Here is a 12177-nt window from a genome sequence, read left to right as displayed (position 1 = left end):
TCTCTCTTATCTAGAGGATAAGACATTTCACACTCTGAAAATCCACCACCTACCTCATTTCACCATATCTTGTTTACACCTAGATCTTTAAAGAAATCCACTACTCAAATGAGTATAGTATCTCTACTTGAAAAAGAGAACACGAGGCAAATTGGAAGCATAAAAAGATACAATCATGTAATAAATGATCACAGAATCACAGAATGGTTTAGGTTGGAAGGGACATTAAAGATCATCTAGTTCCAACCCCCCTGCCATAGGCAGGGACACCTCCCATTAGATCAGGTTGCTCAGAGCCCCCATCCAACCTGGCCTTGAACACTTCAAGGGATGGGGCTTCCATGGCCTCCCTGGGCCACCTGTTCCAGTGCCTCAGCACCCAGAATATATAATAATGTTTCATGGAATATGAGAACATAAGCAATGCCTTAAGCAAATATCCTTAGTCATATCTTACACCTTTTCATGTAATGAAGTGTTGGAATCCATTAAAACAGTAATAAGTAAGTACATTTTTTTATCATACCCCCATCATGTTACAGTGGGGGGAATTTATTTTTAGATTATAGATGAACCCTAAAGTGATGTCTCTGCCTCACACTTGTTTTTTGCTCTTCCTTTGCTAGTTCTGGAAACTACTTAAAATACAAACTGTTTCAAACAGTTACATTTTTTTTCTCTCTTGGACCAGTACCCACTGTTTGGATGCTGGTTGATGGCTTTGCCACTGCTTGGTGTGGACAGTGGGCTCTGTCTTCTAGTTCAGTCCCTCTAGTAGCTCCAAGAACAGAGCCTCCCAGAAAAAAGAAGACTCTGCTTAACAAAGCCAACAGAGAATCCATTACCACCAATTATTCTTTGTGACAACAAAGTCACCTTTTGGAAAGGCTCTTATTCTAGTATGACATACTAAGTTTAAAAAGAAAAAAAAAAGAGATAAGAAAGATAAAATAGTGTAAATATATATATAATAAACACAGTACTGAACAATTGTACAACATTTGTCTGAAAATATTTGGTTTACTAATGGACATACTGTGATGCTGTAAATAAACCATGACTGTGGGAAGAATGGGTTTTTTATTTCCTAGCAATATCAAAATAAATTGGAAGTATTTTGTATCATATTCATGAGTTTCAAAGATCTTCAACTGAAATTTTAAAAGAAACAATTGGTTAAGTTGAAAATTGAAATACTTCAGTTTGAAAAATAAATGTGATTGATATCAATATTGAGGAAGTTCAAAGAACCCAAGACAGATTATTTTATTTTAATTATTTAATATATTCAGTTGGTTTTTTTCCCTAGAAATTGAAATTTTACTATCCTCTCCACTTTCCCTCCCTCCGTGTCCCCAAAGGTGCTCAGGCTCCCATCACAAATGTTTCAAGTAAAAAAAAAAAAAAAATTTTGAAATGGTGTATGATAACAATCCACTTCTCAGAATTCTAGTTACAAGGTCATTTGAACACTTCATTATATTATGAAGTGCTGTTACTCAGAATACAAAACAAATTGTTTAATCACGTGAATTTATCACAAGAGAAACAAATTACAAGCTACACAAGAATTTATTTACACCTTTAGGGTTTCACCAGTGTAAGATGCTACCTGTTCCTTTAAGCATCTATCATTCTATGTAGATGTGCTTTCAAATCACTGCATTAACACTAATGAATTCTAGGGTTTCAAGTGAGGAAAAAAAGGACAAAGAAATTGATAAGCCTCTTTATTCCCAACTGTCTCAAGTTTCTGAGCCTTAGGAGATAAAGACAATTTCCTTTGTAATGCTGACATCTATTACAATATTGAGTTAGATTTTAAATCCATGACAAAAAAACCAAAACCAACCCAAAACCCCTAGAGGGTAGTGTTATGTTCCTCTTAGGAAATGAAAAACATTGTTAAAATACACCACAACTATTTCACAAAAGACCCTCAGACAATGTGAGCAGCACAATTCGCAGAGAAGGCAGCCCACAGATAATGGGAATTTTTATTTTTCATTTCAGGGATGTAAGCCACCAGATTCATATTCAGAATTTTAATAGCTATTTATAAAGCCCAAATTATGCAAAGGTAACAAAGTTTTAGTTAGTGCCCACAGGTCAGTATTGGGGAACATGTTTTTCAACACAGTCATAAATAATATGGGGGGAAAAAAAGAAAGAAAAAAAGAAGGAAAAAAAAGAAGGATAGTAAATAGTATGATAAGCTAACTCTGTCACCTCAGTAAGCTGCAAGAATCAGTTGGAGGGGAAGAAGGTAATAGGAGAAAGGACTATAAATACCATGAACCTTGTGAAAGTGATGAATAAAACCAAGCACCCCGTGACACAGACGGCAAATTCAGGGCAGATGAAAGGAGATACTTCAAACAAGACATAGTGTGGAAATTTATCCACACAACAGTGCTGATGGTAAACAGTTAGAGGGATTCAAAAACGCTGATTCTGACTCATGAAATAGAACCTACTGAAGACTGAGCTTATCAGATGCAAACAGAAAGCATTTGAGTCAAGAAGGCTCTGAGCTACAAGTCAGCAGGGGCTGGAAAAGCTCCCGCAGTGTTCCCATGTCCCTGCCCTCCTCCTGATACTCTTCCCCATGTGCCACCCTTACAGACAGGGTATTTGGCCAGACTCTAGACTGATGGACTTTCATAAAGCTGCATCCTTTCCTCATTTGGCCTGTAAATAATAAATACTATTTCCTAACCTGAAGAAGAACGTATTGCAGATTACACTGAGTACCAGATTTACTGAACAAACCTGAAAGCCCTGTCCTGTGCCCTTCCCAGTGCCAGATTCTATCTTGTCCCCCAGGATTTGCACATTAACAGAATAAACTCAAGTACATTTCAAATGAAAAATTCTCCTTTTAACCAAAGCCAGAGATAACAATCATGGGTATATGGAAACATATCTAGTTTCATTAAAAAGCACTTGCAGGAAGCTACTGCATCTCCCCTACAGCAAAGAATAAAACCTTGTGAGATTATTTCCTATAGATGATTGAAGAGGATTTCAGGGTGCTGCAATGCCTACTAACAGAAAATAATGCATGAACGCCTGAGCTAGTTGGGTTGTTTTTTTTAAGAGAAGTTCTAGCCTTATTATTTCTAGTAACTGGAAACAAAATACATCTGAAACAGCAGTTTTACCTACATGCATATAAAGGCTGAGTAAAGAGACATAAAACAAGTGAGATATAGTCCCCTATATAAAAATTTTAAGAAAACAAAAATTAATCTAGTTTAGATGATTTAGAAGTGACAGTGCTTACAAGTAAGATGTTGCAAGGTATGGAAAATGGTGTGTGAACAACAGAAAAGTGAGTACTTGAGAATGAATCACTAGTTTATACCCATATAATTGTACTTGAAATCAAGAATGCTTGAAAAGTGAATAAAAATGAAAACAACTGCTGGCTGCCCAACATTTATGTTTCACTAGGGACAGCTCATAACTGTAAGATGTGATTGCCAATAAATTATTTGCTGAAGAACAATACGAGAGCATTGCATATTCTACCATTGCTGAGCAAAGCTGGGAAGATGTCAAAAAAAGCTCCTTGACAAGGCTAACGTCCCAGTCAGAGCACAACGAGCATAGACAGATGCTTTCTCATTAAAAGATATGAAGTGGTATAAGGCAAGTGAGCAGCATCGTTCATTTTAGGTGTAACCTTTCCAATTGATTAGAGTATAATTCCACGAAGATCTGCATTTTAATTTGGAGGCATAATTTTCTAACACTTTAAAACAATGCCTATAGCTACACCCACATAGCAATAATCATTTTGGAGACACATCGTTAGATTTAAACACGTTTGTACACTCAGAACATGCTTAGGGGAAGCATAAACTCACCAATAAAAGCACTATCTGATTCCAACAGTGAATTTTTCAAGCATTCAACAGATTCATTCCTGAGCTGCAAAAGGGAAACAGAAAACACAAATTCAGATGCCCCAACATCTTTCTGAGGCCAATTTATAATTAATGTAAACTCACTGCCAAACTTCTGCAAAGCAAACAGCAGCTCTACAGGGTCTTCACTTTATGGCTATATAAAAAAATGTACATTTTTAAATACCTCATATTCTCTTTAAGCATTAGGGTTTTTTTTACTTTTCTGTACTAATCACATTTGCTGAAGGTGCCTACACATGGCAGCTGTTATGGTGACTTGTGTATCACAGACACTTCCATCAGGAATTCTATCCTTGTCACTCTGCTTGAGTTTCAGGTCAGCCAGCTCTAGAAGTGAGCTTGGATCCTAAAGTTTGCATGAAGCACTGATCCAGTGAAAAAACATTCCTTACGTTTCATGTATCCTACCACATACAATTTTTTATATTAAAGCATTAAAATAACAAATTTCTTCAAAGTAACAAGAAGCAGTAGGAGTAACACTTGTAGTTCACTGTATAGTTGCAAGCATTTGTTACAGAAATTCTACTATTGAATCATTTATGTTGAAAACCACTCTGAAATGAAAGCCATAGAAACTATCAGAGGAAAGAAAACAAGAGAACACGAATCTTCTACTGCAAATCATTGCTCTGAAGAAGAATTTCAGGCAACAAATTACAACTATAAAATGCATTAAGGTGATTTAAAAAAATAAATTATTTCTGCACATAGTTACAGTGTTATCCTTGAGGCTAATGGCTTTGCTCTTGCAGAGTTCTTAATTTGGTTTTGTATAGTTTCATGTTCCTGTGAGACAAAATGAACTCAGTGATTCTGTAGTTTGGGATAGTGCACAATTCCAATTTGATAGCACTTCCCTTCACACTTTACCCCAAGTCAGAAAATAAATGTCCTATTTCAGACAATGAATGTAACTGTTGTCTGTGTGCATCACCTAAGCAACCTGAATGCAGAGCAACTGCCTCTGGCTTGGCTTTTTCTACTAATTCCACCCCCCAGTAGCAATCTAACATCATATGAATATAAAATAAGTACCCATTAATATAAAAAGAAAGGAGTTATAGAATCAAACTACCTCTATATACAAACAACTTGTAAGTCAAGTTTAAAGAAGCTGTTAGTCATTTTATTGACAAGCAAGAGAACTAAATAAGCTTGCTGTCTTTTAATTTCAGTGTAACTCCTTTCTCCAAATCTGTGAAAGACACAGTATTTCTCACACTTGAAAAAGGCAAAGTAATATAATAAAAAAAAAATCTGTTTTCTTCTTACCCCTTCCATGGTTTGTGGGCTACAGCCAGAAGCAGAATCATCTTGATCAATAAAAACCACAGAGACAGGGGATAAAACAATACTATTGACATTAAAATAGTTAATACTAAAGCATACTAAGTTTTATTAGCATGTTATTAACAAAATTAAGACCACTATGCATTACTTCTTTAAAGTTACCCACGTTGTAGTGAATATTGTTACAACATTTGAATGCAGTGTTTATTCGAGCTTCCTTATGTCAAGAGACATTCTTGAACAGAATCAGAGAAATCATACAAAACCTGGTTGTATTTTATTTCTAAGAACACTGAGCATGTCAAGCTCTCACAAGAAATGTCACAAGGAACCAACCTGCTAATGCATTTATCAAAAAGCAGCGGAAGAGTTTACTGTTCTGTAGTTTTCTTTCAGAAACAGTAACCAAACTATTTTCTCTTTGATTTCTCTGAAGCATGAAGTACTAGTTAAATTACTTTCAGGAAGCCAAGCAGAAACAGTAATTCTAGGGCTTGTGCTTTTTAATTCCTATCAAATACAAAACAAATAAAAATAATAGCAGTTGTCTTGGACTGTTCATTCCTCACCTTCTGTTTCTCTTCTCATTCTCAGTCTGTCAAGTTTCCTCTTCTGCTCCCTCAACAGTGCCTGCTGTTGAATCTCTAGACTCTGGTCATCTTTTGGAGGATCAGGATACATGTGTCTCAAGCCCATACGTGTTTCAGAATCTAGAGCAAAGAGATGAAACTTATTAACCAACGTTTATGACCAAAAAAAATAATTAAAGAACTAGCTGCAGATAAAAAGTCATAAAATATTAGAAATAATAGTGATAACGGCCAAGAGGATGAGTCACTTTAGCAACGATCTTACAATTTTACTATATTAAAAATACATTTTCTGGTAAAGGAGAAACAGAACGTTACACAGAATCTTATTAAATTCACTCTACTTTCAGTAAGATCATAATATCAAATGCATAAGAAGTTTAAGTAGCAAAGACTGGATGCTGGGTGAGTGGTCAGAGTGGTAACTCAGCCTCACAGTGCTGGGAATTGCATGCACTTGTAGAATTGGCCAAACAGAGAGAAGGACACACACCCCAAATGCTGCCTGCAGAGGGTGATGTGTTTGGGCAGTGGCTGTGAAAAGCCTGATTTTTGTCTTTAAATCCTGAGTGGTGTGACAGATGGAGGGAAAGAACAGACATTTCACTACCTTTCTTCATCAATACCTGCCTTTGTATTTAAGTTCATTAAATTCCCAGATATTCTGTATATTGACAGGAGCTTGTGCTTCCTTTGCTGAAGGTGGCCTTACTGGAGCCTGCAGCCTGCCCATCTCAAATATGTCCTTTGGATTCTTCTCTCTCCTCCCACTTGACATGGTTGTAAAACAAGCAGAATATAATTTAGCACTGGCATATTAATGAGTTGGATGGACATACAATACTGATCAAGTTCACATCTCCTATCCTTAAATAAAGCTATTATTAAAATAGGAAAATAAATTTGAAAGTAAGAACATTGCATGTTGTGTTATAAAAAGAGGTAATCTACTTAAAATCAAAAAAACCCTCATACTTCATGGAGTGGAACTAAGACTGATTATCTGATGAGTCTTTTCCAACTAATTGGTATGATTAACCACTACATTTTTGGAAGTAAATCAATTTTTTGAAATAAAAAGGGTATGATTTTCAATAAGGAGAAACTTCCACAGCAGTGTGCTATTCATTAACATACTCAGCAGCAGTAGTACTGCCGTTGACCGGCACAAATCATGCCCTAGGCATCTAGTTTAGATCATTCTCCAAGACAGAATATTGCAACTTCTGACCTTACCAGTACAGTCATTCTGAACTTCAGTACGATTATTGCAAATAAATTATACACATTAGAAAAAACAAATACAATTTTATATACAAGTTCAATTTTTATACTTTCATTTCACTTCTGTGTATTAGCCAACTACACTGCTACCTGCAACTAATACACAGTAGCTTTGAGTTCCTGTGCGAAATCTGTCTTGTAAAGCTGGAGATTAAATTCTTACCGTGTAATTGGTACCTCATCACCAGTGACTGCATTTTGTGACTGTTTCTGCAGTTGCCTCTCTTCAGTATGGAGCCGCTTCCTCATCTCTAATAAGTCATTTACGACGTTCCTTTTTTCCCCTAGAATTTAACACAAAGAATTTAAAAATGAAGGGTGTTGCAGACACATCTCTGCCTACCTGATAAATGTAAAGTGGAAAACAAAAAAAGGAAGAGATCATTGCTAATTGAAACAAAGATTATACAAACAAAGGAACCACAGTATTTCATACACTAGACATCAGGGTCAGAGCTTGTATTTTGAGACAGAACAAGGACTGGAACCCCCAAACAGCTGAAAGCATTCAAGCTTCAATAGTTTCACTCCATTCAAAAAAGGAAAAGCTGTGAAATAACCAGCAGGTGGGCACTGCAAGTAAATAGCCTCATTTTGAAATTAGCAAATCTACACAGCTCTCAAGAGTTCCAGAGGCACAGGAAAGGAACTGAGCTGCTATCAGCAAGCACAAAGCCTCATTTCTGTTTCCTGACTCAAAGTGTGGAATCTCTCTGCTCAATGCAGACTTGCTTACATGTTCAAGAGTTTTAACTTCAACGTGTATTTCCAGTAGGTACTTACATTGATTTTTTAGACTTACTTTGGGTCTAAGCTGTTTTTTGTGGTCAGAACAGCATTCCTCCACAAGGCAGGACAGTTTCATAGATTTCTTACTTTCCAAGTAAGACACTTAATGACTTAGTATCTTACTGATTTTAATCTGTGACCTGAACCTAGCAGGGAAGCAAGTTTAGTAGCTTAAATCCTCAAACACAAATTTAATTCATATACCTTTATTTTTCTCACGAGAAATGGTCTGAGTCAATCGATTTCCAAGAGATGCGTTAAAAAACACTCTGCCTTCTGTTTAGGGGAAGATCCATAACTCACCAGAATGGACACAGGTACTGACAGCTGGGAGTTAGCATTTGTAGGACATCATTTACTGTTACATTCCACTCACACTTATAAAAAATAATCAGAAGAAAAAATACTGCTTTCCACCCACGTATTGCCAAGGTAACTAACATATGAACAGCAGAGGAGATCCTCCCAGCATGTCTGAATTTTAAAACCACCACTGAAAGCAAAGAGGAATGAACAGAGGACTAGGTAGATTAACAAAGGAAAGTAGAATTTACAAGTTAGCACTGCAATGCTGTACACACTGTCAGTGTAATTCATTACTCAACCAATCCAAAACCCTCCCATTTTGCAGTGTTCTGGGCACAGTGGTCACCACTGTCCTGACTAAATGATCTTGCACTTCCCATGCAGACTATTCCATTAGCAGGACTTTCAGGAAAAAATACTTCCTAATGAAGACCCATAATAAGTGCACTTTTGTTGTGTACTAATACTTCAGACATACCATAATACATTGATAATAATAAGACAGAGAAAATAACCACATAGAATTCAACCTTTTAAGCACTATTCCTTTGCAAGCAAGAGAATCAGAATAATTTTGGCTGGAAAAGACCTTTAGGATCATCAAGTGCAACCATGAACCCAGCACACAGCCAAGTCCACCACTAAACCATATCCCTAAGCATCACATATTTTAAATACCTCCAGGGATGGTGATGCGACCACTTCCCTGTGCAGCCTGTTCCAGTGCCCAACAAGCCTTTTGGGGAAGAAATTTTTCCTAATATCCAGTCTAAACCTGGCACTAAGTGAGGCCATTTCCTCTTATCCTATCGCTTGTTACTTGGGAGAGGAGACCAACCCCACTTCGCTACAGGTAGTTATGGAGAGCAATAAGGTCTCCCCTCAGCTCTTTTCTCCACACTAAACAACCCCAGTTCCCTCAGATGCTCCTCCTAAGACCTGTGCTCTAGACCCTTCACACCAGCTTCGTTGCCCTTCCTCCTACTGTACCTTGAACTGTAACGGAGAATAATTTCCTAGTAACAGAAAGAGAGCCTGCAGTAAAGGCAATACCTACCAACTGCACGCAGCTGATTTCTTATAGCAGGGACAGGTGGAGAAGGAGCCCTTGATTGTGGAAGATCCTGGTGATCATAATGAATACGAAATGTTAACATGTAAAAGGAAGAAAATACCGCAGACATAAGTACATTTTATTTCCTTATTTGAGTTCAGTTTATGTTGTCTACCACTATCACTGGAAGACAGAATAGTAACCTTGCAGATTGTTCATGTCTAAGGTTTCTTAAATCTCATCTTTAAATGCATAATCCAACTTACTATGACAACACCACTAATGCACTCTTCAGTGATCTAGACAAAGCTCCACCAGTACTGCAAAGGTACAGAAATAAACCTTCCTCCAGAGCATTCCTAACATTCAGAGACATCAACAGTTTTATATAAGGTTTCAAGTGTTACTTAAAACATTTCTGAAGCTGCACAAGAACGTATTTTGCCAAATTACCATTTTCATGGCAAATTAATTTTTTTAAGTGCTAGCCCAGTTCACACAGACACTTGGTAAAAAAAAAAAAAATCCTGTCGGATTAAAAATCAGAAGCATAGCCTGAGATTCAAATATTGTAAAAGATTATTTAATCTTTTAAGATAAAAGGATAATCTTTAAGATTATCCTGCTCTTCACAGGATAATTTTATTTTTCTTAAGAATTGTCCCAAGAAAGATTAAATCAAGTGAAACAAATGAGTGGTCTTATGACCAATACTGTAAGTGATTCTTGACGCAAAGAAGAAAGTTAAGGGCATTACCAGTTATAATCCTTTTGTATCTTCAAAAACATAAAAATAATATGACAATATCTGTTGCTAGGAATCAACATTAAACTTCATGTCTGAGCCAAGTTCTCCTCCAAGTAAACACAATGAGTTGCTAGATTAGATGCAAACTTTCTTATCCTAAAACTTGAAATCTCTAGGCCTCTGGTAGGCTGGACAGAGTTTCTACACTCAAAAATAGTGTGTTCATACCTACAGAAAATGCACATGCAGAAAAAAATATAAACAAACATCCCTCCAAAATCTCTTCAATACTTTGAATAAAATTGAACATTAAATTTCAGAGCGACAAGACTGGACAATATGAAGACTGTCTCCAGCTATTTGTGGTATTCCACTAGTAACTGGCAAACATTTAAAATCTGGTAGGATTTCATGCACTGCACTGCCTTTAATAAATCAGTGAAAGTTAACTACAAAAATCATACTTGTGCAGAAGAGATATGGCTCTCAGCAGAGGGAATCCTTTCTTCTTTTCTTATTGATTTGTTCTGACAGGAATGACAGGAGAGGGCTGCCTTGATGGTTGCCTTGAAACCTGCAAGGAATAAAGCAAGACTGAAACTACATTCCCACAGATGCTGAATAAAGTAGTACTTTGGACAGGAACAGTTTTGTTAATGTTTTTCAGTTCACAGAAAAATGCTTTTGCTTATGTTAACTATTTTTGTATTTAATTTGCTGTCAACTCCAAACTACAGTATTTCATACACTAGACATCAGGGTCAGAGCTTGTATTTTGAGACAGAACACGGGCCAGAACCCCCAAACAGCTGAAAGCATTCAAACTTCAATAGTTTCACTCCATTCAAAAAAGGAAAAGCTGTGAAATAACCAGCAGGTGGGCACTGCAAGTAAATAGCCTCATTTTGAAATTAGCAAATCTACACAGCTCTCAAGAGTTCCAGAGGCACAGGAAAGGAACTGAGCTGCTATCAGCAAGCACAAAGCCTCATTTCTGTTTCCTGACTCAAAGTGTGGAATCTCTCTGCTCAATGCAGACTTGCTTACATACATGTTCAAGAGTTTTAACTTCAACGTGTATTTCCAGTAGGTACTTACGTTGATTTTTTAGACTTACTTTGGGTCTAAGCTGTTTTTTGTGGTCAGAACAGCATTCCTCCACAAGGCAGGACAGTTTCATAGACTTCTTACTTTCCAAGTAAGACACTTAATGACTTAGTATCTTACTGATTTTAATCTGTGACCTGAACCTAGCAGGGAAGCAAGTTTAGTAGCTTAAATCCTCAAACACAAATTTAATTCATATACCTTTATTTTTCTCACGAGAAATGGTCTGAGTCAATCGATTTCCAAGAGATGCATTAAAAAACACTCTGCTTTTTGTTTAGGGGAAGATCCATAACACCCCAGAATAGACACAGGAAAATACAGGAGACATAAGTACATTTTATTTCCTTATTTGAGTTCAATTTATGTTGTCTACCACTATCACTGGAAGACAGAATAGTAACTTTGCAGATTGTTCATGTCTAAGTTTTCTTAAATCTCATCTTTAAATGCATAATCCAACTTACTATGACAACACCACTAATGCACTCTTCAGTGATCTAGACAAAGCTCCACCAGTACTGCAAAGGTACAGAAATAAACCTTGACGCAAAGAAGAAAGTGAAGGGCATTACCAGTTATAATCCTTTTGTATCTTCAAAAACATAAAAATAATATGACAATATCTGTTGCTAGGAATCAACATTAAACTTCATGTCTGAGCCAAGTTCTCCTCCAAGTAAACACAATGAGTTGCTAGATTAGATGCAAACTTTCTTATCCTAAAACTTGAAATCTCTAGGCCTCTGGTAGGCTGGACAGAGTTTCTACACTCAAAAATAGTGTGTTCATACCTACAGAAAATGCACATGCAGAAAAAAATATAAACAAATATCCCTCCAAAATCTCTTCAATACTTTGAATAAAATTGAACATTAAATTTCAGAGCGACAAGACTGGACAATATGAAGACTGTCTCCAGCTATTTGTGGTATTCCACTAGTAACTGGCAAACATTTAAAATCTGGTAGGATTTCATGCACTGCACTGCCTTTAATAAATCAGTGAAAGTTAACTACAAAAATCATACTTGTGCAGAAGAGATATGGCTCTCAGCAGAGGGAATCCTTT

General features: G+C 36.6%; 1 protein-coding gene across 1 annotated transcript in view; it reads right to left on the bottom strand.

The window, feature by feature from the left end:
* The window catches only part of CSPP1 (centrosome and spindle pole associated protein 1), a 53870-nt gene that overhangs the window by 3199 nt on the left and 38494 nt on the right, over positions 1-12177 (bottom strand). The window contains exons 22-28 of the mRNA XM_009995595.1: positions 10464-10565; positions 9255-9321; positions 7266-7386; positions 6449-6588; positions 5798-5938; positions 5211-5251; positions 3873-3936 (exon numbers count right to left, since the gene is read on the bottom strand). Coding sequence (XP_009993897.1) covers positions 3873-3936; positions 5211-5251; positions 5798-5938; positions 6449-6588; positions 7266-7386; positions 9255-9321; positions 10464-10565 — 676 coding nt within the window. The remainder of the gene's footprint in view (positions 1-3872; positions 3937-5210; positions 5252-5797; positions 5939-6448; positions 6589-7265; positions 7387-9254; positions 9322-10463; positions 10566-12177) is intronic.

This window comes from Chaetura pelagica, unplaced genomic scaffold (genome assembly GCF_000747805.2).
Source record: "Chaetura pelagica isolate M959 unplaced genomic scaffold, ChaPel_1.0 scaffold83, whole genome shotgun sequence".
NCBI lineage: Eukaryota > Metazoa > Chordata > Aves > Apodiformes > Apodidae > Chaetura > Chaetura pelagica.
This window is presented reverse-complemented; position numbering and strand designations above follow the sequence as displayed.